This window comes from Podarcis melisellensis (genome assembly GCF_964234715.1).
Source record: "Podarcis melisellensis genome assembly, chromosome: 17".
In the NCBI taxonomy this organism is placed as follows: Eukaryota; Metazoa; Chordata; class Lepidosauria; order Squamata; family Lacertidae; genus Podarcis; species Podarcis melisellensis.
In genome coordinates this window covers 20,257,331-20,283,932 of record NC_138534.1, presented here as the reverse complement: position 1 = coordinate 20,283,932, position 26,602 = coordinate 20,257,331, and the positions used below count along the sequence as shown (strand labels likewise).

The following is a 26,602-nucleotide window of genomic DNA, read 5'->3' as shown; positions in this document are numbered from 1 at the left end:
AGGTCTGTTCTTAAGCTGAAACCATTCTTATCCTGAGGCACGCTTTCACTAATGGGACCTCCCACTGTGCGCACGCCTCCGGCACGCAATTTCCAGTCGCGTCCTGGGGAACAGTTCGCAACCAGGAGCAGCTACTTCTGGGTTAGCGGAGTTCGTAACCCGAAGCGTTCATAACCAGAGGTACCACTGTATAATATTGGACAAAAGATGGATATTACCACAATCAAGGAAATCAAGGTTATTCTTTGTTTTGGTGCCATGTTTCTTGACTTTGGACATTTTAGTGCAACAAGAGTGTTTGTTTGTTTCTATATGTTATATCAAATAATGTATAGTCAGTCCATTGATTTCATTTAGCTGCCACAGAATAGCCAAGGTGAATATTACATCTGCAGTCTCTTACTATTATAATAAAATCAAATGCCATAATCACTAAAGACATGCTACATGATTTTTAGGTTGCAACTATGAAGCAATACAATCTCAGGAGGCCAGTTTTGTTTGGTTCCTTCTCTAGCTTTAGTCAAGATCTCATTAGCAGTATTGTGTTGCACCCCTTCAGAAAACACCTGCATACTTCACGACACAGGTCTCCAGTGTGCAAAACAATAACCCAAGAGAGTTGTTCCTTTATATTTATCTAATGCGTAACATTATATATGAAACCAAGGTATTGAACAAGGTATTAATATAAATCTACAAAGCATTTCACTTTGTAGAAAAACTCCCCTGAGAAGATGCACGTGAAACCCTCAGTATGCAGAGATCTGTCTTTTCTACAGAAGAGAATGGAGAACGCTTGCTAGCAAAGGATGTTCCATGTGTACTTCTGAGGCCCCAGAATGTAACAGGGAATGTAACAGAATGTAAATATGTAAGAACAAGTGAAAACAAATACATTTTAATTTGTTTCCTATAGAAAGAGACATACTAAAAGAAACAAAACTGAAAAAGCACTTGGCTTTGGAGGAAAATTACCATCAGATAAAAATGTCTTGGAAAATTTGTAAATAAATTAAAAAACAAAAAAAACAATAGCTATTCATTCATTATTCTTTTACTGCAGGATATATCAGTGAGTAGCTTATAAATTGTAGTAATAGAATATGAGTACCAACTTTGTCCCCAACAAATACAGAATTTTATATACGTTGTGTATATAACATTTTATATACATTGTTGTGTATATCAGGCAGTCATTGGTAAAGCCAAACCCATGCAACATTTCTCTGATATTTGGCAGTATTTTCCCCCCAGCTATATTTCATTCACATTGTGACATTTGATATATTGTTTGTTACGTCATTTGCGTATTAGTATTATCTAGCTATCTGATAGATCTTTATAATGATATGTATAATCTTTATGAGAACTTTATACGGAGTGTACGTATTAAAATTGGTGGTTGGTTGCTCTACACAGCATTTTAAAGGATTTACCTTTGCCAGCCCAGCACGATGAGCACCTTTTGATTCCATGTAAGCCAAGTACTTATTAAAGTCCCTGAACTCATCCATTGTAGGCCGAAAAGTCATGATTTTACAGCTTGGGTTTGGAGGAGGGTCCAAGGATTGAGCAGCCATGGCTGCTCAGATTTACGCCTGGTAAAACACAAACACTGTTAGTCTTGCAGCAGTGTATTTGAGTAAAAAAAATATTGTAATGCTTTATACATTATATCAATGCAACTGCATCCAACTGCTGATCATGTTGTGCCTCTTTTCTCCTGCATTGATTGCTTGTGCCTAATACAAATATGTGGTTATGAAGACAAGGTTAGGAACAAAAATGGACAGGAAACAATGTTGGGAACACAACACAAGTTGAAGACACATCCCAAGGAGAAATTTATAAAAGAAGTTATTCATTGTTTCAATCAAGACCCTCAAAGACTCTAGTTTTTGTTTAAAGGATGATCCACTTTGTCTTATATGTGTCTTTGCTATCGACTGATAAGTGTTAGCAAAACAGTCTGGCTGGTTTCAGTGCTTATGTCTGGCATTTATCATAACCCAGGCAGTTTCTGTGTAAAAGGTAAGGAGGTCAGCCTTAGGGGTTTTTAATTTGGTTTAGAGTCCTACAGTATTGTTAACTGCATGAAGGAAAGCTGTATGTTTTCAAGTGCCTTATCCATTATTGCTAAATGGACAAATAAAACAGAATTTAGTTCTGAAATGCATAATTCCATTCATCATCATCAGCTGCAGCCCATTATTGTTTTTCATTGAAGAAGAGGAGGAGTTTGGATTTGATATCCTGCTTTATCACTACCCGACGGAGACTCAAAGCGGCTAACATTCTCCTTTCCCTTCCTCCTCCACAACAAACACTCTGTGAGGTAAGTGGGGCTGAGAGACTTCAAAGAAGTGTGACTAGCCCAAGGTCACCCAGCAGCTGCATGTGGAGGAGCGGAGACGTGAACCCAGTTCCCCCAGATTACGAGTCTATCGCTCTTAACCACAACAACACACACTGGCTCTTGTTGCTTTGCTTTGGCACCATGCATGGGGTTCAGTCATATGAAGACAATAAATATTCAAATAAATATCCTGTAATTACAAGTAGCAGACCTCCCTCCTCCTCAAAATAATAAATTATTTCCACAGATACCCATAGGCTGGCCCTGTCTTCAGTGTACAGGCATTCAGCAAACCAGGCCATTATGTGGAATGCAAAATCCTCTGTGCAACTTCATGCCCAATTCAGCCCTTCAATGAATGAAGGAATGCAAGTTCTGAAAACTGCACAAGACTCCAATTCCCTGGCATGTTTCTGCCCATGTGCTGGGGATAGGGATTTATGTAGATCCCACCATATGTAGGCAATTTCCTCGTTTTTTTAAAAAGCATTAGCAGTAATATCATTCTTTGCTCATATAGGATGACCTCCTGCTTTATGAAATACCAGTAAGTAATTTAGGATTTAGCAGAGCACAAGAGTCCAACAATAAATATACAGCCTTTTATGTATTTGCTGTTCAAAAGTGAAAAGCTTAGGAGAAAATACATTACTTGGCATTCTAACAAACTCCTGATAAGCGTATGAGGCTGTGAACAGATTAAACATTGTTTTTACCTGCTGATTTGACACCTGTCTTCTACATCAACCGGAACAAACAGGTCACTGTCCACTTATGTAACCAGGAGACTGCAGGAGAGAGATAACTTGTATTAATGCAAGTGTATAAATAATAAACTTTTATATATTTGCAAACATAGCAATACATTTTTATCAATTCAATAAAATATGCAATCTAAGTTTATAACTATTTTATTCTGAAAGTTTTTAGCGAACAGAATATAACTGACAGATGAAACATGCAGCTCCAGACAAATAACTAATGAAAACTGGTGTTAAGAACTCAATAGTGTTTGTAAAAAGATGCTGTAATATGAATACAAATTAAACTTATTCCAACAGACATCATGCAGCTGAAACCTGACAGAAGTTTCACTGTTACAATATTGGGGGGAAGCTCCGGATTAAAATAAATTTATTTTGATTTTTAATGTGCAGGTAGCAAAAGTCTTCCTTGTTCTATATTTCTCAACAGAAAACTGTAGCAAAGGGCAGAAGCTTCATCCGCCAAAGCTGCTCTGGAAGACTGTTAGAGGACTGAAATAGCACTGTTTGCAAAAACGTGTAATGTTTATGTTATCTGTATCTCTGTCTTTTGATAGTAAAGTCATTATTATTAAATCCAAAATCATCATAGGGATGGAGGGGCTTCTGCAGCCTTATTCCATACAATCCCATTGTTGCATCAGCAAAATAAAGTTCCTAAAGAAGCAAGAAGTACATTTGAACTTCTGTTCTTATAACAAAGCATCTGCTCATGAATTTAATGTATTTTTTCCTTGCCAGAGCATGGTCATTTCAAGCCTTCCTTTTATGTTGTTGTTAACATACCAAAATACACAGATACAGGATGGATTTGATTTAAATCAAATAGATTTAAACCATAATTTAAATCATGGTTTAAATCACTAGTCAGTAAAACTTGATAAAAAAATTTTTTTTTACATAAAGACTCATTCTTGATGGTATGATCTTAATATTTACAACAAGAGAAAGGTTTCATTTTTGGAATAATAAATTTTCAGAGTAGTTTTTACAGTTACAGTATATCAAAAATTACCGATTTGGTTATACTATCAAAAATACATAGAAAGATAATTATGAAATTACTGTGAGGTTTAATAAGTTAACTGTTTATATTTGGACAACTTTTCTGCTGTACTTTATTGGAAGGAGAAAAATAATCATTTCCTTAATAACAATTTATTTAACTAAAGCAATAACATTATAGCATATGTATCCATGTTTGTTAACTGATGTGGTTAAACGTTGTTGTTTTTTTAAAAAAAGACTGAGTTTTAGCACACATGAAAAACTTAAAATAAATCCTTATTTCCTGATTAATAGCCTTTGGACTATAATGTAACTTAAATAGAAAACTATCTTTAGAAAGACTTTTCCTCCAAAAGCATTTTATTTTAAAAATCTGATTAAAAAATAAATAAATAAAATTAGGATTTTTTTTTTTATTTTAATCTTTGATTTTTATCCACCCTGCATAGATACGGCAGAACAATCAGCTCTACCCACCAAATATGCAAACATATATTTATAGGTAGTAGCAGTGCTGTTATCACCCCAGTTCAAACTCAGACTTTAAAAATGGGAGGAAGTTACCTGTTGCCCCTCTCAGGGTTAGATGCAATTATTTCCTAGTTTGCAGGAGATTGAACTGGTGGCAAAAGCTAGCTGTACCAAACTTAAAATAACTTGTCAGAAAGAATAGCAAGCCACACTCCCTCCAGTATAAATGCCTGGCTAGATAAATAAATATAATAGCCACTTAGGTTTAACAAACCAAAAAGCATATGCCATACACTATGTTTAATTACATGCTCTAGTTTCAATCTAGGCAAAGCAGAATATAATGTTACATACTACTTCTCCATCTCATAACAAAGAAAAATGGGCTCCAACTCAGCTACATTTAGTGAAATCTCACGTGTCCAAATTAAATTATGCCAGCTGTGACTTTCTTTTGAACAAGGGAAGGCAAGATCATCACCTTTTGTTGAGCACAAACCTTTGCAACAAAGCTGTCAAGTTATAAACTACCACAAGCTAACTTTCATTTTCATATCACACCAAAAAATGAGACAAAAAACTTAAGTTTCACTGATTTGACAGCAGATTGACAGTTGCCTGAACATATATTGCATAATGCATTTAGCACACTGTAATATGCACTGGCACATTGCAGCCTAACAGAATGAACAAAAATGTTTTGACAAGTGAAAAATGTCCTCTATTTGTGAAAAACATATTCTAAACATTAGGATCACTGAGCTGTACTGCCAATTGAATAAATTAAACTGTGGGAAATAAAGCAAGTATTAACCTTATCCATGGTGCTAAATGCTTTAGTTACATCTTGATTGGAACACTGGAACATGCTGTAGGTGGGCCTGTTCCTGAAAACCACTTGGAAATTAAAATCGCTGAAGAATGCTGCCAGTAAAATCTTGCCTGGGCCGAGTGCTAGGACCATGCAACCATTTTAGTCTAAACAGCTGCATAGGCTGCTGGTTTCTTTCCAAGTATAATTCAAGGTCTTATTATCTTTTAAGGTCTAAACTACTTGGGATCAGCCACTTCAAGGCCCATCTCCTGCAGTAGGCTTGTTATGTGGCAATGCACCATATGTGAAATTCCCTGCTCCAAGAGACTAAATCAACTCCTTCTTTATCAAGATGCTGCTGGCATCTGAAAACTTTGCTTTTTAAACAAGTCTCTGATTCTGATGCTGTTTAAACTAATCAACTGCAAGCTCTAGCTCTCCGGGTTCCCCCTTTTTACATACAGTGTTTGATAAAAGACTTGATATTTAGCTGTTTTAGTATGGGGTTGTTGTTATTTTTGTGTTTGCTTCTATATTTCGTTAGCTACTTTGAGAACCTCCTTTCAAAGGGGAAAAAGGAAGATTTTTTTTTAAAATAAATAAATATTGGATTGGATAAAAAAGTCCAGTGTATAAAGACTTTAAAGCATGTATAGGACAGGCATAGGCAAACTTAGCCCTCCAGATGTTTTGGGACCAAAACTCCCATAAACCCCAGCTAACAGGACCAGTCGTCAGGGATGATGGGAATTGTAGTCCCAAAACATATGGAGCTCCAAGTTTGCCTATGCCAGGTAAAGGGGAACTCTCGATCTCCAGATAGTGGACTACAGCTTCTATTAATGTGGATTCACTGGCCATGCTGGCTGGTGCTGATGGAAGGTGGAGTCAAACAACAGCAGGAAGGCCTAGAGTTCCCTACCCATGACTTAAAGTATTTGATCTACAGGTTTGCACATCAAACTTTGCATTTTTCAGCAGGGAAGATGACAGAAGCAGAAGCTGCTTATAAACTGAGTGCAATCAATCCCATATGACTGAATTTGTACAGATGCAAGTAAAAAAAGAAAAACTGAATTAGATCTAGAGTATACACACACAAAAATGAACACATATATGCATAGCATGCTGTACACAGACAAGCAATATTCCACTGGTGCAAGAAGAGATCATTGGTTCTGGTGACAGAGAGGGCTTGGACATGTGATTGTATCCAACCAAGTTATAGTCATAGTAGAACCACTAAATTAATAATGTATATTAATTTCAATAGGTCTGTTAGAATATGACCAACACTGCATAGAATCCATGTAGTTTTCATGGTAATGGGGACCAGCCCTCCACCACAGAGCAATATGTCCCATTTGGGACTAAGCTGCAGAGGTTGCAAAGCAGTCTTTGAGAAGAATTCAGAATATAAGCCTGAAAATTGCACCATGGTGCAGGTCATCTTGGGTTGGGGTATAGTTGGGGTTTGTTGCTGTTATTGATATTAATTTTGGTATCTTTATTTTTAGATCTTTTTATCATTTATGTGGAAATTGTTAAATTTGGCTGTGTACTTCTTGATGTGTTATTTATTGTTTACAACTATTTTGTTATATTTGTAACTATGTATTTTTTCATGTTGCAAGCTGCCTTGAGCACGGTTTTAAATAACGAAAGGCTTCATACAAATAAAATTATGTATGTATCTCCAACTACTTGTTTATAATTATTGTGCTCAGAGAAGGCATTTCAACTTCAGCAACAAATGTATCTCCACTTCAATAATACAAAGTTTATTTGCTACTTTTTTATAAATAGTAGCTGCTTTGAAAGCTCTTTTGTTGCCTTTATTTCTCATGAATGAGAGGCTAGGACACTTCATTCATTCCCAATATAACTAATGTCCCTGAGGTACTCTATAAGCATTTCTTTATTTACATCAGCAGTTTGTAAAATACAAGTGTAAAATGCATCCTGATTATTCCTACCAGGTGCCTCACTGGCATGCCAGAAAAGCAAAACACAGAAGAAAAGTGAAAATTCTAATAAAAGTTTTGTGATCATTACTTATTAGAAATAACAGCACATTTAAAATAGAATTTTAAGAATCTCAGGTTAATTTATTACAATTCTACCAGGGTCAGACTTTAGTCTTTCAAATTTCAGAGGTGCTCTGTGAGAGGCAAAAATCCCCCACACCTTTTGCTTTCTCTTTAGTTCAACTCACTACGTCAAAGTTGTAAAACCCTGTGGTGCCCCCTAGGCTTGGCACCCAGTGCAGCAGAACCAGTCACCCTTCCCAAAATCCACCTTTGTTTCTACAATGCACTTATTAAGACACGTGTGCATTATCACACAGCTCAGACAAAGAACCAAAACCTGTATATGTATATGACATTTTAGAAATAATGCTAAAAATACATCTGAGTGCAAACTCTCACACACAAGTTCCCATATGGGAATTCATGAATAGGGCTCTCTGTTTAGTAAATCCTCAGTCAAGACGTGGGAAATTTTGACCTCCAATTTATTCCAGCTCCAAATTTCAAGTTTATACAACAGTCCCTTGGGTACCTCAAAAAGATTTTAAAGTTTGATTTTTACAATTTTACTGACCATATTCCTTAAAAAAGTTACTGCTCTGCTTTGATCAAATATTCAAATTTTAAAAATTCAAACACAGTACTTTAAAAGCATTAGCAACTCTCACAATAATAGACACCACTACATTGATTAGAGAAAGGATGATAAAGAACCCACTCAAAGAGAAGTCAGCTTGGAATGTGTTGTGCATTTCAGACATTGCTTTGTTACATTTGACAATTTCTGCAATTCTTTCCCTTGCAAATGTAGGTAACAGAATGATAATAGAGACATTGACTGGCATAACTGTGACTTCATATGCAAGGTTTCAGATCTACATGACCCACATAAAGCAAGGAAAGGAAGAGCATTTCACCACTCCCAGGGGCCCACCGGTGGATGGATTAGCAAAAGGAAAACACATTGCCTTCGTCCTTGTAAAAAGCAATACACCAAAATCCTCACCCTGCAGAAAGAGAGTGATGCTCAATTCACACCAGCTCGATTTTCATAAGTAGAAACACTGTTTCTGACTGAGCTTGTACATTATCTGAAGGGTTGAACCTGGATTTTATCAGGGCTGACCCATGCCTGAGGCAGAAGATCCAAACAACACTCCCAAGCACACTCATGAACATACTGCTGCACACCTTTCTCCATTTCATCGAGACTTGTAGAGTGAATTGTGCCCGAAGAACAGTTTTGTCTCCCTCTCATTCTGCCACCCTTAATGGCACCAAAAATAAGCTACCTAAGGTGACTGCCTCAGCCTTCTTAATGATAAAACTGCATCTAGATTTCATTCTTGGCACCTGCCAGTCGCATGATACAATACACGGGAACTAGACTTGCAGAGGAAGAGAAAAATGTAGCAGTTAGCTCACAATTTTCTTTAAAATTTGAGTTTAGCAAATATATTTTTTGGAAAATGCAAGTTCCAAAGAACCATATAAATATATATATCTATTTTAATGGAAGTTTTTTAAAAAAAATTGCTGGAGTTTTTGACTTTTGTTGATCTTATATGCACTCCACTGTTTGAGTGGGAGAGTTCTCAGACTATTAAATTGCAGTCCAGGAATGGGTGGAATAGGGGTGGAGCTACACAATTCTGCAGAAGCAAAGTACTGCATCTTGAGAACTGAGAATACACCTGGACAAGGGATTATTTGCATCAGTCAGGTGACAACGTGTATAAAGAAAGTTTGGAAATGTCCTAACAAACAAGTCTCGTGCCACTTTTAAGTTTAATAGATTGTGGCATCAAATATTGTGGATTATAAAGTAAAAAACTTTGTACATTCACAAACTAAAAAGGCTCACTGAAAGTTCAATGGTTAGCCATTATGTGGCTTATAATGATTATGCCATGACTGCTGTTTCAATAATATACCAACAGACCAGATTCTGGTTACACAACATGAGCTTCAGCTACTGTTGGGGGACATCACTAGATAACAATCAATTATCATACTCTGATACAGCTACACAGGAGATGCCATGCTACTAGTTTAGCATACAATAACTTTCAAGCAAGGAATGGGGAACAAAAGGTGGGGCTTTTTAGTTTTTTTACATCTCTCAGTTTCTGAGAATTACAATACGAGATTTTACAACACCAAACATTTCAAAACCAAGAAGGAACCCGCAAACATTTTGCATGAGAGACACATCTGGAAACTTCTTGCAAAGTCAAGTGTAACAACAGCTGTGGTCACCCAGTTCTGGCAGCTTACACATGACCCTTGGAGGAAGCCTATAGATGACTCAGTGCTTTCATTATTCCAGGAATGCAATCTAAAAGTAAACACCGCGATATGTTTCTTTTTGTTGTTGTTTCCCTTTTAAACTGAAACCCAGGGCGAAAGAGCCAGCTGCACCTCAAAAGGGTTGGCTTTCCTGTGTGTGGCGGCCATAGGCTCACAAGTCCCAAGGATCTGGAAACGAAACCTGCTGTGGCCCTTCCTACCCAAGCAGGCATTTCTCTAATTCCAGCATTTTGCTCGGGGTTTATTTTTATTCTTATTTTTCCTCCCCCATCCACAGGGACACCAAGCGCCTCAACCCTGCCAGAGCCAACTTTGGCCATGGAAGAAGGGCCCGTCGTCGCCCTCCTGGCCAGCCATTCGCTCCACTCCCTGGAGCAGCACCTTTCCCTCAGAGGCCCCCCTGGGTGTGGGGGGCTCAGGCGGGCCCACCCTCCTGCCAAGTCCCACGGCGACCTCCACCCAAGCCCCAAATATCCCCCCCCTCACAACACCGGCCCTCGGCGCTGCTCTGCCCACCTTTCCCTGCCCCTCAGCTGCCACAAGCAGAGCCTCCTTCCCTCAGGGCCGCCGGAGCCACCTTCTTCCTGCCAGGGCCCCACCCCCGGCAGCCCATCCTCCGGAGACCCCCCGCCCTCCACCTGTTACTCCCCTCACGAGACGCACGGCAAACCCACCCCCCTCCCCCGCCCGTCCCTCCTATCCACCACCACCCGCCATGCCCGGATATACCTTTTCCCTCCGCCTCAGGCGCCGACGCCGCCTGGCCGAGCCGCTCCGCCTTGGTTCGCCGGGCACGAGGGGGTTAACAGCGCGAGAGAGGGAAGGGAGGGGGGTTGGAAGCGAGGAGCCCTCCTGCTGCTGCTGCTGCTGCTAAGACCTCACCGCACTTCCTCGGAAAGCTTCCGACCGCGGCGGCAACTATTTGCGCGCGCGCGCACGCTGGCTCGCGCTCGCTCCCCCCCCTCCCCTCTTTCCTCGTTTTGGTGGGGACTTGTTGTTCTAACGTAAGCGGAATGACAGCTACGGGCCGCGCACGCGCACCTCTGTCGGCGAAGGGCTTCCTCCTCCTCCCACACCTTCCCACCCACTTTTTTTTTTCTCTTCTGCTCTTTCTCGTCCGCCGCGAGCAAACGCTGTGGCGTCACGTGACGCCAGAACGCGGCGGCGGCGGCGGGGTTTCCTGCCTCGGAGGCCACGTGACCGAAGGAGGCTCGCGACTTGAGGAGGATAGGGCGGGGAATTAGGCGGGGGGAGTGCGGAAGAGAAAGCCAGTGGTGGTGGACGTCGTGGGGTCGCCACGTGGGGTGGGTGTGTTTCCCCCATGACGAGAGTTGGCGGCTCTTTGCTGGGAGCACGTCGTCGTCGTCGTCGTCGTTTCCCTCTTCCACCTCAGAGATTCTCCCCCCCCCGCGATGGTTTCCTCCTCCCCTCAGCCCGCCCTCCTCCTCATTCCCCCGCAGCCGCGAGAGGGTTAACAGCGCGGCAGACCTTCAAGACTCCGAGGCACGGGAGCGCGAGCTCCTGTTTGGCAGCAGGAGACCCGGCTGCGCGCATGCGTGCGGGTTTCGTGAGGTGCCGCTGTAACCGCCAGTTCGGTTTGGCGGAACCGGCGTGAGGCGCAGCGCGCGGAGGCCGGTGGCGGGGAGAAGGGGGCCCTCGCCCGGTTCGCTGGAGGTGAGAGGCCCTCCTTTGTGGCGCCAGGTGCCTTGACAAATCACCACACGGGCAGAGCTGTAGGGGAGGCTAGAGGGGAGGCAGGTAAGAAAGGAGCACGAAACTCACCTGGCCCAGTCGCTCTGGGCCGGCTTCCAACACACACACGATATATACGATACATATACGATATCTTTATTGTCGTTGTCCCATGCAGAACAATGAAATTGAAAAACTACATAAAACATTCAAAATATTATACACACATATTATATACAGGGTGAGTCATAATAAAGTATACAGTTTCCCTTCACTATAAATGGAAACTGTATACTTCATTATGAATCACCTTGTATATAAACCACTCAATAAATAAATAATCTGCAGGGCAGAATTGGAGGTAAACCATATTCCCACGTGCTTTGAAGAAAGTTGAAACTGTTACTCCTGCCCTGTCAATATTGTCATTACTATGAGGACATAACACTCCCTGTTTTCCGCTCCAGGCATGCAATGGACTCTAAGCAGATCTGGTGACAGCTGCTTAAAATGTCTAATAGAAGGGACAGGGAATCAGAGATTCCCTTAAAAGTTGCCACATTCTGTGCTGCCGCTATAAAACTAAGGAGACAAGCTCCGAATGACTCTAATGGCCAATGCCTTAACACACATATTTTCAATTAGCAGTTAAGGTCGTCAGTTGCATATTTTAATTGTTTCGTATCTGTGTTATTTACCGTGCTCTAGCTCTAATAAAACTTATAGAGCTTATGATTTTAACCTATATATATTTACATGTTCTCTATCGCTGTATATTTCCATATTTCTGGTCTGTGACTCTAATACTGTAAATTCATTCATTCAACAACAAACATTAAAAACTTTTTTTTTAAAGATATTTATTAACATTTCAAAGGTTATACAAAAAACAATAATAAAAACAAAACACAAACAGAAAAAATAACAAAAATAGAAAAATACAAAACTGAAAACAATTTAAAAACAAATAAAATTTCATTCACTTATTTTCTTATAACTTACTTCCCAGACCTCCTCATACCTCCTCTTTTTGTATTCCAATTCTAGTTATTAATTCAGCAAATCCTCACCATTAATTTTCATTTAATTTTCAACCTTTCTTTCTTTTTTTCTCCAATTTTCTTAATCATTACAGCTGAAGACCACTTAATTTCTAAACCAACATCATTCTAACCTTCATTAATTTTACAATATTTCCCAAGATAGTCCTTAAATTTCTTCCAATCTTCTTCCGCCGTCTCTCTTCCCTGGTCTCTGATTCTGCCAGTCATTTCTGCCAGTCCCAACAAACATTAAAAACTTACTGATACAGGTTTTCCTAAGAGTTGTATAGCTATTTATCTCCTTTGGATTTGATGGGAGGGTGCCACCACAGAGAAGGCCCTCTGCCTGGTTCCCTGTAACTTCTGGCACTGCGGGAACTGCCAGAAGGCCTTCGGAGCTAAACAGCATTGGGTGACCCTTAACTGCGATTAATCCGCCCTCCTTGGACAGCCTCCACACTTCTTAAACTGCCATACCAGGCTGTTCCTGAGGTACGTAAAACAGGGCTGTGTTTTCTCCAGGAAGTTAGCAATACATTTTAATTAGGGCCTCCTAATTCATTGTTATTAGCGCCAGAACATGTGAGGAAATAAGAGAAATGGTTGTGCTTTTAAGCATACGCTGAATGATTAACCATAATGACCCTCTTCCCCCATATATTGGGAATCTAGCTTCTAGGCGACAGGGTGCCATTTTGAGGGTACATGAATTCATAAAAAATTATACGCCACTTGTTTTTTTTACAAAGTGGTTTACAAAGGGTTACAGTTGCAGGCTGTTTTATTCCCTGGAGAGTCCAGGCATCACTGTCCACATGCATACACACACACCCCAGTAAGCTTAAGTTTACTGTTATTTGTTATTATTTAACAGAATTGTATCTCACTTGATTGTAAAAACCTCTAAGCGGCTTACATAAAATATGCATTGAAATTATGAATAAAAGTAAGTTTTTTAAAAAGAAGGTGGCCTAAACAAGTCACAGTATCAATAATATCAGTAGTTTAAAATATAATTATAAAATAAGAATACATATTAAAATACACACCAGCTTTACATTTCTGGGTAGGCTTACCTAAACGAAAAAGTTTTTAACAAAAATCCAAAACAGTACAGCTAAGAACAGAGCACTGCCGGTAACAGCGACTGCACCTTACAAGGCTGTTGCTTACCACCCTCATCCCTCCTGCTAGCAATGAGTGTGAGTGATTAAGGTGGCTGCAGGGAGCAACCATTGCCTCCGCTTACTCCCAGTTTTCTGCTTGGGCAATACAGTGGTAACTGAAGAATGCTCTCTTTCAGCACTCTGCCCACACTCTTTCTTTTGGTGGCACAACACAAAGAAAATGCATGAAAAATCCTAAATACATTGCATTCCAATGTGGCATGATTTCTATATGTTCGTTATTTCTAGCTTCTCAGCTGAATATGTCGTTAAGCTCAAAATATCTTACTTGCTACTCTTATATAAAAAAATTAAAATGCTGAGCTGTGACATGATGTTAATGCCAAAAAGCAGCCAAGTGTTTAGAAATCACATTTTTTTATGGTAATAATCCTACCTAACCTTGAACTTCTGTGCCATAACTCCTTTTACAGGTTAGTTTGCAATTGGCACATAGTAAAATTTAGTAGTTCTTCGGGAATACCTTTGAAACTAGTTCTTTTAAGCATAGAATGTTATTAAGTCTGCTAGCCTGTAACTGAGACAAAAGTGTTTGCCAAATGATGGGTGCATTTGAAAGTGTTACTCTGCAAAAGAAAACTTTCATACTATAAAGTTGCCATTCTCCCTTCCCCCAAAGAATATGTGCCCTTAACAGTTAGTTGCACAAGATGCCTATAATAAACTTTTGCTATCCCGCCTGGAAAGAGTACACCTGTTGACTTTCTACCTGTCATGCAGTTATTAAAGGCACATATCTAAAGGCCTTGCCCACTATATCCCTGCTATGGCAACTACGCTCCTCAGATGGGTCATTGTTGTGGGTACCATATGCCCGAGAGGTATGCCTAACCTGTGTGGCAGCTCCATCTCAAAGTCAGCCTGGCACCTAGCATAGTGATGTTTAGGTACCCACCAAAAACATTTTTATTTAAGAAGGCTTTCCCTGAATTGTAGCACAGTTATTTATGAAAGGTCAATTTTATATTTGCTGAAATGGTTTTGTTGTTTTGAGAATTTGTATGGGTAGTTTTATTGTTCTTGGAGTTGTGTTTTTGTGTTTCATTCTGTTTTTACCCCGTACTTCTTTGATAGCTTTATGCAGTCTATAAATTTTTTAAAGAAATAAATAAATAAAATTGTGTTTCGGGGAAAATTGGTATACCTTGAGTTTGTAGGAATTAGCCTTTTATCACATCCCACATTTTTTAGTTTGGACATATTATGATGAGCACAAAAGGGTCAGCAATCGATGAAATAACAATCCCAACAATTTTTATCTTTTTGATAACTTACTTCATCTTTATATGTTCTCTTTTGACTTTGGGGGCCAGTTCTGCTACATGAACTATTGAATTTTTTGCTTATAAATTATTTACATACATTACTGGTAAATCATAACATTGCTCCCTGTACCATTTTTTCAGCCTATTCCAGTTTTATGAGCTTGCCATGATCAGACTCTCTTAACTATAGGACAGTAGAACATGTTCCCGCTAATGTAAAGCACAATGCAGTGTGATATTTAAGCCTCTTTACCTCTTACATGACTCGGTTTTAGTTATGAAAAAAATAGTTGTTGTTTATTCAATTTATATCCTGCCCTTCCTCCTGAAGAAGCCCAAGGTGTCACTGCTAACGTTACTGTTAACAGGGTGTGTATTTTTCTGTCTTGTGTGCTAACACTAGATGGCAGTGATGAGACAACAATGACTACTCTATGCAGAAATCGTGTTTTAACTCTTAACAGAAAGTAGTTAGTGCCCAGTCATATTCTTACTTTGATTTAGACATGTTAAAAAAATGATTTGTAAATTATATCATATTTGCAAGCATATTAATTCTCCGCTCCAGACATGATTATTATGGATAGTTGCTGAAACTGAACAAAACCTGGTAAGGTTCCATTCTAATGTCAACTGCTAGTTAATGGGCGTGAACATTACATATATAAAGTTATAGCTGATGTATGTATCACTTTTCTCTTCTAACTCAGTGCTTCCAAAACTGGGATGTGTTATATCTCAAGTCATTGGTAACAACTTCTGCCTACTGCATAAAAATCAGCAATTAGTTTCAAACAAAAGTTTTTTAAAAAAACCAAAGCATGATTTTGAACCTCTTTTCTGTTGAATAATTAGCTAAGCAAAATAATATTCATCTTCATCCCCTGAGGTGGGCTAACAGAAATTAACTTTTAATTTAAAAATTCAAAATTAATCTATATTGGAAGTAGCAGTGCATCCGGACTAAGTTTGCTGCTAATTTATGCTATCAACTGCAATTTTAGGCAGTATTGCATCACAATTAGATCTGACATTTAGAGCTGAACTTTTGTTAGAAATAGGTGTCTGATTACAGCTTGGAGTATACACAAATATGCAGGGCACTCTTTGAATAGAGTGTTAGCTAATATCACCATAGAGCTGTGCCCTTAGCTCTTAAATAGTTTTCCTGAATGTAATTTGCTGGAACTTCATATGTGGCTGAAAAGGCAGAACACTTTGTCCATACTCAGAGATGTATCATTTTCAGACACAAAGTGTTGCCTCCATCTTCAAGTGACTATTCAAAAATGATGCACACCAACAATGGTATAAAGAGTAAAGAATTTGCCTAGTACAAGTGTCTTACCTGTGTATAATTTCCATGGACTTGACAGGTGCCAAGCCATGTTTAGTAGAACTGTACTTTTTTCAGTGGGATGTATGGGTGATAGGGAAGGGCTGGTACCTCTGATGGGGGACACATTGTGCTCCTTATGTGGTAGTTTGTCTGCCTTTGGTCCCTACCCTGCACTCAGCTCTCTCACCTGTGGCTGCTAGAAGCTGTCAGCATGCAACAGCAGGCCCACCCCAGGAAACTGCTTCGACTGGCTGGCTAAACCAGTTGAGGGTTTCACAGGTCCCATCCCTCAGTGAGTTAAGGTCTTCCCCTGCCTGTGTTTTTTTAGAATTCTCTTGATTATAGTGGTAGCAGGGAACTTGGCAGTGCCTATAATAGGCTTTTTTGAGAGAGAGAGCTCTTATGTTGGTCATAAGGAAAAGCTTATGAAGAAAGGATAAATTCGTAACACTTTATTGAACCAAGTATTTCTAATGAAAAAGTGCAATCTTTCAAACTTCTGGTTTTGTTTAAAGCTGTGGCTTGTGAATGTCTACAAACAGCTTGCTGACCTTCTTGCAGAATGTCCTGCACAAATGATTGCACAAAAACTAAATACCCTTTCAGTCATAGCTTCCTCTTCTGTAAAAACTGTGAATACCCTTTCAGTCAGTTAGTGTTACGCCTTTCCTTTTATAAATGATGAGAGCTTCCACTCCTACAAATGTTACATCCAGATCCAAAATGTAGAAGTAATTGTGTTTAGAGTTGAAATTTCTTTTAAAGTTCAGTAATATCTCTATTTTCCGCCCTGATAAATGGACTATTTTAATTTTGCAGAGCCTGACTGTGAGAAAACTTGTTTCTTAAATGTTTGGTAATTAGAGATTCCCAATTAGGCTTTTGTTAATCAGTGAAAGAGGACGTATACAATGTTGTGGTGTAAAGGAATTGGTTATCTAGGCTTCTTCTGAGGCATTGCATTTTCAAAATTAAGTAGAATCTGAGCTAAACTGGAGCTCTTAATATAGCACAAAATAACTGTATTATGTAGCTATGCTCTTCTTCATGACAAAGATCTCATAATGTAAGTTATTAACAGTTCTCAGGTTCATTAACTTTGTAGGTTCAGTTTATTGTTTCTATAAAAGTAGTGATGGATAGCCTCTTTGACTGCAATCATATTACACACCTAGGAGTAAATCCCATTCAACTCACTGGGGAGTTTGTCCAAGTAGACACTTAATTGCCTCAATGTCGGTTTATGTTCTCATGAAGGCGCATGCTTTAATTACTTGTTTCTCTAATTACAGTTATTATTGCTTTGCTTCTCTTCTGCCTCTGCTCTGCACTAATTCACCATTCTGCTAAGATCAAATTAAGGAGAACAAGTGAAAAGAAAGTGATTCCTAGCTATATCCCTTTGTATATAAATCTCCCAACTACTACTACTACTTCCAACTACTACTACTACTACTACTTATTCTTATTCTTATTAAATTTATATTTTGCCCTTTTCCCCAAATGGGCAAACACACAGATGGTAAAACATCTAAAAACATTTCCAATGCAGATGCAGACTAAGCAATAGCTCTACCTGAAAGGGTTGTTGGAAGTGGAAAACTTTCAGTAAGCACCAAAAGACAACAGAAATAGTTCCTAATATTTAATGGGAAGGAATTGCAGAAGGAAGGTGCCACGACACTAAAGGCTCTATTCTTATAAAATGGTACCTACGGGAGGTCCCCACCGGTAGTGTGTAATTATTGATAGGGATGAGATTATTTATATGTTTACTCACATCTAAGATATTGAAACTTTCTGCGCTAGTCATCATTAGCAGTTCTACTAGCACTGTGGTCTACACCACTGAGTCTCTTTGGCTTGCTGATCGTAAGGTCGACAGTTCGAATCTGCATGATGGGGTGAACTCCCATTGCTTTGTTCCAGCTCCTGCCAACGTAGCATCAAAAGCATACCAGTGCAAGTAGATAAATGGGTACTCCTGTGACGGGAAGGTAAATGGCATTTCTGTGCACTCCAGCACTCGTCACAGTGTCCTGTCCACATGCTGTCCACATGACCCAGAAAGCTGTCTGGGCAAACGCCAGCTCCCTCAGCCTGAAAACGAGATGAGCACCACATCCCATAGTCACCTTTGACTGGACTTAACTGTCTAGGGGTCATTTTTTTCTACTAGTTGTGGTATAAAATACAAAGGATACCCAATGGTACCTGTTGTTTGACTGCTTCTAGCCATATGATGATTCATAACATGGTGCAAAAAAAAATTCCCTTCCTCTTTTCTCTCTTGCAGCCCCACCCCTACTTAAAATCTGCTCCAGATGGTTCTGCAACCCTCCCAATGAGATTTGGTGGATGTGCAGGAGGCGGCAGGGAGGAAGAGAGGAACCTGAAGTCCTGTTATGCAAGTAGAAGTTCATCCTGGGCACAATTGCATATCTTCATTTTTATATAGGTTTGCATCTCTAGCAAATATGTAAAAATCTAGTATTATTTTATAACATGTCAAACATTTCCATAGGTTATACTATACATCTGATAAGTTCATGGCAGAGTGTAGTATCATTGTGCAAACTTAAAAAAATTAAAATATTTATTGCTTTAAGAACTTGTGATTGAGCTTGCTTTTCCCTCCTCCCTGCCATTTCTTTTCCCCTGTATGTTGTGTCTTTTTAGATTGTGAGCCTGAGACTATCTTTCTGTAAACCACTCTAATAGCCTTTTTGGCTAAAGGAAGGAGTATAAATGCCCAATGTATTCATTCATGCATATATTAAGCTCCACAATTTTGTTGAATTTTATTATCTGCAGCCATAATCTTAACTGAACAAGTATTGTCTATACACAGAATTTTGTCTTAATTGGATTACAACATGCTTTAAAATATGTTTCCTCGTTTCACCAAAGCTCTAGCCCAACTTCCGCTTCAAAGCCATTTGCATTTTAATTGTTTGTACTATTAAGCTGGTATATCTTATCTTGAGATTGAACTTTACCTCAACTTCCAGCAGAGACCGTAGCATGGCAAAATCACATTCTTCACCTTTTACATTAAAAGGTAACTCTAGTGTGAATATTTTCAGAGGACTGTTACAGATGTAATTCTAAACAAAAAAGTGAGTCTGGAGACTTCACTTAAGGCTGGCGGGTATCACCAATTGGTGAAGCTCATTGAATGTGCTGGAGAATGTCCCTGTCTCAGAGTCCTGTCCAGCAGTGGCTGATTTCTTAAAGCTGGGGAAATTGTGGGTTTTGATGGTTGGATCTCACTGAGCTGGTCATTGTCCTTTGCCTTAGCCCCAGGCTCTAAAGCCAAGCCAGTACCCCTCCCAGATGGTCCAGGAAGTGAATGTTCAGTTCCTTATGCATATTAGACTTGGTGCTTGATTTAGAGAGTACACACTAAGACTCTTTTTCCCTCGCAGAAAGCAGAGCACACAGCTTACAACTCAGCATATTATGGACTCAGGACCGTTGGAGCAATCTTAAGGTTACTGTGATAAGAGCAAAGGTGAACAACTGAAATTTGAGTATGGAGAATGAAATGACTTGTAAGCAAAAGCTATGAATCTGCAATGGTGGATTTTGGGGTCTCAAATTTCATTGGCACCCTGTGCGTCTCCAAAATCTGGCACACACACACCCTTGCCTTTCATTCTACATCATAGCTGTGGCACCTCCCAGGCTCTGCACCCAGTACAGCTATGGAATCTATGTCATTTTGTTCGCGTCTGTTTTTCTTAGACTTTTGATAAGCAGGACCAGCAACAAAACAATGCAATGTGGAGATCTCCTTTTCAGGGTTCCAGGCAGTCAGGCCCTTTTTGTTAGTACTTTACTCCATTTACCACCACTTCCTCCCCATTTTTCTGTTTTCTCTCCTCCAGTAATCACTCAGCATTCTGTGCCCACTGAGCATGCTCAGTTCTCCTTGTGCTATTTTGTTCCCTTGTAGATCCCACCCCCAAGATTATTTGCATTTCTGAAACCCTTGCTGACCCTTGCGTCTTGTGTGTGGCGGGTGCCTTTTATATAGGTTTTGGCACTTGGAGAGCTGTGTTCACTATTAGGATATATAATGATGATTTTAATAAATGCCCCTTCTCAAAAAGTTGCTTAAATGGTAAGGAAATGCTTTTCCCAATGTATTTTTTCAGCGAACATTTTTAAAACAAAAATAAGTAGATATATTTTACCTCTGGGTAAGAAAAGCAGAATTACAGATCTGCACATTGAATTTCTCAACCTTCTACTGGCACAAAGCTAGAAATAACTAAATCTGGCCAAAAGCCGCATTTTATTTCCCAGTAATTCAGGATTGGGCAAGGGGAGTCCTTGTACTTATTGCATAATTGCCTGCAGTAGATAACAAAACTGATAGCAGGCACTGTTAATAGGCAGTGGATTCTTTTTATCAGGTGAGCATATTCCTAGTCCATATTTAGCATTACAAGGTGAGTACTATTTACCAGTAATTAGATAACACTAAGCACAGAGTATCCATAATGCTTTAATTTAGTGTTATACTGTGTGATCTTTTGCCCTTAGAAGAGAAGGAGATTAGAAAACTCCCTAATTTCACTCCCATCTCATCATTTCTGATTTTCTTAAATTCTTATTTTGCAATACTTATTGAGAAAGGCTATCATTTTTAGGGATTCTTAAGAGATGTTCAAGTAACAAAGGCAACTCCATAAAGATAATGGTGAAGCCAAAAAAGCTATGTATTTTGTAATAGATAAGGCAGAAATTCTGTCATCGTAGGCAGGACAGGCTGAGGTCATGGCGAGTACAATCCAATAAATTAATAGACTTTTGGATAAAGAAGGCCAACTTCTAACTTTACTTGTATACATAAGAACAAATTTTGCCTCCCACTTCTTTTCTGGACATGAAAGGCAAATACACAGCCAATGGATATCCCTGTCAGCATAGCAAGTGCAGATGTCATTACATGATGTAATTCCATTAGCTTTTTGCAATTCTTTATCAGCTCGCTATTGCGTAGGCAACCCTAAGTACATGTCATCAGCTTGTCTGGATATACGGGCTCATGCTCACTTAAGCATTTGTTTGAATAATATTTTTCAGTGTATAAAATGTTTTACAATTATTTTCCAAACCTTATGGTACAATTCTACTCCCTTGTAAAACAGGGGTTGAAAGTTACCTGACCAGTATAATTCAGTTAGCTTCATAGCTATAGCCATTTTAGCGTGACATCTTCCATTCTTTCAAGACTTGGATTCAAAATATCTGCTAAAACCTATCTTGACTCCCTTGGAATATGATCCCTCACAAGTATTGAGGCTGCTACTGCTGTTCAGTAATTTGTTTCCAAAGCAAGAGAGAGAGAAGTCAAAATAGAAGGGGAATGGTTCCTGAAAACATAAAACTCAAAACTCATATGTAGAGGAGATGAGAGCAGACAGATGCACGACAGTCTTACACTAAAGCTCAGTGGAACTTGAGAAGTCAAAGAAAGTGTTGGTAAATTATGACAACTTGTAGTACGTAATAAAAAGGGTGAAAGTAAATGAGGAAGTTGTTATATAGCAATAATAGCCAAAATAGGGCAACAGGATCATACACTTCTTTTGAGTATCATGCAATGTGTGAAATGCCCCCTTAAGTATTTTGATTGATTTACTTGCTCTGGCGGGGGCAGCTGCCCCCCCTTGGCTACACCTAGGGTACCCAGACAATCCTGTTGGCACCCCATAGCCCACAGTAAACCGTAGTAGGTAAGAGTCAGAGTTTGCTGCAGTTCACTCTTTTCTGAAAGTCAACCTGGTAACTATTCATGTGAATTAGCATATACAAATTTGTGTTACGGGTCTGTACCCCAAGCCCCACCCCAGACCCGTAGCTACTGGGGGGACGGCTAGCTGGATTTTTTGCTCTGGGACCGGGTGAAGCCTTCAGAAGAGCTCCACTGAGGCTCCCAGCTCAGTAATGCTCATGGAGGAGTGCCAAACTGGGTCTTTGTCCCAGGTGCAATAAAGCCTAGTTTTACCCCTGCCCACCCTTGCTCTAAGTAAGAGGGAACAGTAGGCAAGTGCTTCTTTAAACACAAAACGCTGCCACTCTTCTCAGCTGCTGCTTTTCCCATTTTTTATCTGACCTAAAGGACCACTATGGAAGCGCTTGGTGTTTGCAGGAAGAGATAAAGCAGCAGAACAGATTAAGCCGGCAGCAGTCAGGTGGGGAAAGCTGCTGAAATTGAAGTTAAACTTCACCTAGGGGAAGGAGGTGAAAAGGAGATTGCAGCTAAGAATTCGGAAAGTAAAGAAGGTCGGGCCATTACCGCAGGCCATCCAATTTTATTATAGTAGGGGGAGGGCAGGGGAACGCTAGGGGCCATGGCTGTCAACTTTTTCCTTTTCTTGCGAGGAATCCTATTCGGAATAAGGGAATTTCCCTTTAAAAAAGGGAAAAGTTGACAGCTATGCTAGGGGCAGGCACTGAAAACACTGCCTGATGATAAAAGCCCGAGAGCAGCAAAGGCTGGTGAGAGAAAGAGGGGGGACCCCCCCCCGATGGTGTGTCGCCAGTGAAACCCGTGAGCGCAGCAGCGGCACTTTGTCCTCCTTGCAGCAGCGGAAAATACGGATGATGCGCTGCTGGGCGAGAACGTGGCTGCAAGCCAGTTCCTCGGGTCATTTGTCCTCTGCGCGCTGCTCGGTTCAGGCTATCCTGGGGTGGGTGGGTGAGCGGGAGGGAGCGCTGGCTGGCTCTCACAGGCGGGGAGGGGGCAGCCCTCTCAGCAGGTGGCTTCTGCGGGGCGGGGCGAGCGAGCCCCTCCTCCTCCTCTCCTCGCCATTGGCTATAAGGAGGGCCGGGGGGCGCCCGGCCGCCAGAAAGTGAGTCGCAGGTGGTGCCGTCGGGGGAAGCAGCAGCAGCAGGCGCGCGAGGTCAGCAATGCAGTCTTGCGTCCAGTGGTGGGGGCGGCTGGTGGGCCGGGGGGCCAGCCTGCACGGACCCCACGGCGGAGCGTTGGGGGGCAAGAAGGCGCCCAGCCGATGGGGAGGACGCCGGGAGCAGCAGAGGCTGGCTGGGGTGAGGAGGAGTAGCAGCAGCGCCGTCGGGGAAAGCGCCGTCGCCGCCGCCGCCGCAGCCTCTCCAAACACCTCGAGGCGCATCGAGAGACTCCTGCCCAGGCACGATGACTTCTCCGAGAGGCACATCGGCCCGGGGGACAAAGAGAAGCGAGAGATGCTGCAGACCGTGGGGCTGTCGGTGAGCCAAATCCGAGGGGCTCCCTCCTCTCCCTCTCCCCGCTGATGCGCTTTGCGCCCCCATCCCGCGCCCCAACCTGACCCTCGCCTCCCCTCTTTCTGTGCGCTCCGGGCAGCGCTCGCTTTGTCTGATCGCTCTCCTTTCTCGCCCCACATCAATATCTTTCCCACCGTGTCACGCCATCTGGCCTCATTTCACTTCAGAGTAAAGAGCTTTTCGAAAGTGGGGGAGGAGAGGTCTAAATCGTGTTTCATAAAACCTCGGCTGCATGAGCCCGAGCTCTTCAGCAAAGATCCCTCGGGAGTTTTTCCTCCCTTCATCCGTTCCTCTTGTTTGGACCCTTTGTCTGAATAATGCCCCCTTTTTGGTGCGCGGCTTAGGTGTTGCAGAACTTCAAACTTGCAGTCGGTTCATGTGATGCTTTTCACCCTATCCCTTGCCTTTTTAGAGTATTGACGAGTTGATCGATAAAACCATTCCTGGCAATATCCGCTTGCAACGGCCTCTGAAGATGGATGACCACATTTGTAAGTGTCCCTTTCAGCCTAGGGGCAAATAAAAAGCCTCATATGAAATCTTCCCCTCTCTGCTTTTCATTGCTTCTGATTTAATTAGTATAGCTGGGTGGGAAGATTTCATTCTCCCTATCAGCAATAGATTTAGTTGTGGGATAGCGAAAGGCTTGGTGCAAAAACTAGATGACTATTGTGAAGAGCAGAATACAGTCTGCATAAACATACAGGGGACACCCATGTTAGTATTTACCCATAATTTCTCAAAATCATCTTTAAAATATACCATGCGAATGAATAAGCTAGTCTAATATACATGTTGTTTTTAAAAAGTTGTTTGCTGCCTTATTTGTATTTATTTCGCTAATTTTATTTAGTTAATTTTTATTTACTTACTTTTAGGATAGATCTTTTTTAAAAAAATAGAAATAAAATGTCCAATATGATCTATATGGTCATATGCATAAATGTTGTTCAAAATGTCTCTGAAGCACCTATCAAGAATGCTTATCATGCTGCTTTACAATCTAAAATATTTAACATTTTCCTGCCATTATAAAGCATATGTGGTTTTAGATAACATTACATTATATTGCCAAGCCTCTAGTGGGTTTCATTATTCAATAAATAGTTTAGGAGATCAGATTCTAACACCTTCATCCACACTGTTTCTTCTAGGTATGTCAGTTTGCAATGCCAATCAAATGTTACGTGTGATGATGTCACATTGTGTAGATGCTGATTCACAAGTACAAAAAAGGATTTTAAAATAAGTTTCCTTTTGTACTTTGTCACCCAATTGCCCCTCTGTGCAAAATTTCAATACTCATAATTTTCCTTGTTTAGAGGTTCTTGGAGAAACTTCCAGGGTTTGGGAGGCGGAAGGTACATCTTTAAAACAAAATAAAACAAATTATATCTAGCAGCATCAAGATTTCCTTAAGTGCTTAACATAAAAGTGCTCTCTAAACAAAATACCAGGAAAATGTGCTAATGACATATAGATGGTTTAATCAAACTTTGTTAAACAGTTGCACTATTATAATCTTTTAGCTTCCTTCCCTTAGGGATAATCTCTTCTTTTTCATCTGTGAGAGCATTTAAAGATCTAGAACACACTGAATTGTCTTGCTCTCATTTTGGTGTTGTTCATCAGCCAGCTGCAGTTTGAGTGTAAACTTTAGGCCCAGCAGCCCTTTGTAAGGTTCTGGCCAGTTCAATCTGGTTACTTTGTGATGACATCACAGAACAGAAGCAGCAGGCGGAATGAAAAACCCCAAGGAACAATAGTCTGCAAAGATAGATTCTTTATAGAGGTAATAGAAAATGATGGAAAACTTATTAGTCTGTTTTTTCAGCTTTTATATTTTTATAGCTTAGCTTCTTTAATTAACTGTCTTCTCCCAGTTTGTGGTTGAATATGAATATATATATATATATATATATATATATATATATATATGCAGGTTTTGGTGTCCTCGGGTGTCTTCCCGTGTAAAAGTTGGGGTGTCTAGGCGACGTTTCGACGAGGTCTCACTCGTCATCTTCAGGCTGGTGCTTTCGGCTTCTTGTTACTGGAACAGAGCAGGATCTCAGTGTTTGAGTTCCTATAAATACTGTTGAGGGGGTGTGGTGTATAGCCTCCAATGTTCTGGGCAGAGAGGAAGTTCCCAGGCTAGTGTGCCTTTTCTTCTTTTGTTCCTTAATTACTTGAGGGATATCTTGAGTGATTTCTTGAGTGATATCCTGAGTACCACTTAGGTGGGTCATTAGGTGTGGATTAGTTGCTAAAGTCTTTGTGTCTTGACCTCTTGAACTTTGTGAAGAGTTTTTCTGAGAAGATGGCTGTACTGCACTTAGTTGTGCTCTGGCTTGGCTTCGTGTATAGGGGCGAGCTGTGGTTTTGTGGCCTGTGTCAGCCAGATCTGTGTAGGGATTGCAGGGGGGTGCAGCATCCGGAGGTGCCACCATGGTTTGGCTACTGGATGGTGTCTGTAATTTATCTGTGGAGAGGGTCTGGGTTTGGGTCTGGTGTGGTTGATTGGTGATGGCGTTCTGTGTGCCTCTGGATCTGGTGTCAGTTTTTGTGGGGAGGGCTAATTTCCAGATGTCTGGCAAGCGGGATGTGTCGTCACGCTTGTTCATGTTGTGAGGGTGTTTCTCTATCTCGATGGCTTCCATGATTATTCTCTTGTGGTGATGTTCCATGTTAAAGAGCAATTTGGAATCTGCAAAATTAATTTCGTGTCCTGTTTCTTTCATGTGTTGGAAAAGAGAGGAAGTTTTTTCTTCTTTTTTGACGTCAAAAAAGAAGAAAAAACTTCCTCTCTTTTCCAACACATGAAAGAAACAGGACACGAAATTAATTTTGCAGATTCCAAATTGCTCTTTAACATGGAACATCACCACAAGAGAATAATCATGGAAGCCATCGAGATAGAGAAACACCCTCACAACATGAACAAGCGTGACGACACATCCCGCTTGCCAGACATCTGGAAATTAGCCCTCCCCACAAAAACTGACACCAGATCCAGAGGCACACAGAACGCCATCACCAATCAAC

At 40.6% G+C, this 26,602-nt stretch overlaps 2 protein-coding genes across 3 annotated transcripts in view; one reads left to right on the top strand and one right to left on the bottom strand.

Moving 5' to 3' along the window:
- The window catches only part of KDM4C (lysine demethylase 4C), a gene marked incomplete at its 5' end in the record, with an annotated part of 186,131 nt that extends 175,585 nt beyond the window's left edge, over positions 1-10,546 (bottom strand). The window contains 3 exons of one of the 2 annotated variants that reach the window (XM_081894003.1): positions 1,440-1,601; positions 3,076-3,130; positions 10,467-10,546. In XM_081894003.1, the coding sequence (XP_081750129.1) occupies positions 1,440-1,583 (144 nt within the window). Of the gene's footprint in view, positions 1-1,439; positions 1,602-3,075; positions 3,210-10,466 lie in introns of those variants that run through there. The other variant, XM_081894004.1, reaches the window with a different exon arrangement.
- A 12,484-nt stretch (positions 10,547-23,030) lies between these two features.
- GLDC (glycine decarboxylase) overlaps positions 23,031-26,602 on the top strand; it is a 38,612-nt gene continuing 35,040 nt past the window's right edge. The window contains exons 1-2 of the mRNA XM_081893881.1: positions 23,031-23,524; positions 23,973-24,051. Of these exons, the coding sequence (XP_081750007.1) occupies positions 23,207-23,524; positions 23,973-24,051 (397 nt within the window). The 5' untranslated portion in view covers positions 23,031-23,206. The remainder of the gene's footprint in view (positions 23,525-23,972; positions 24,052-26,602) is intronic.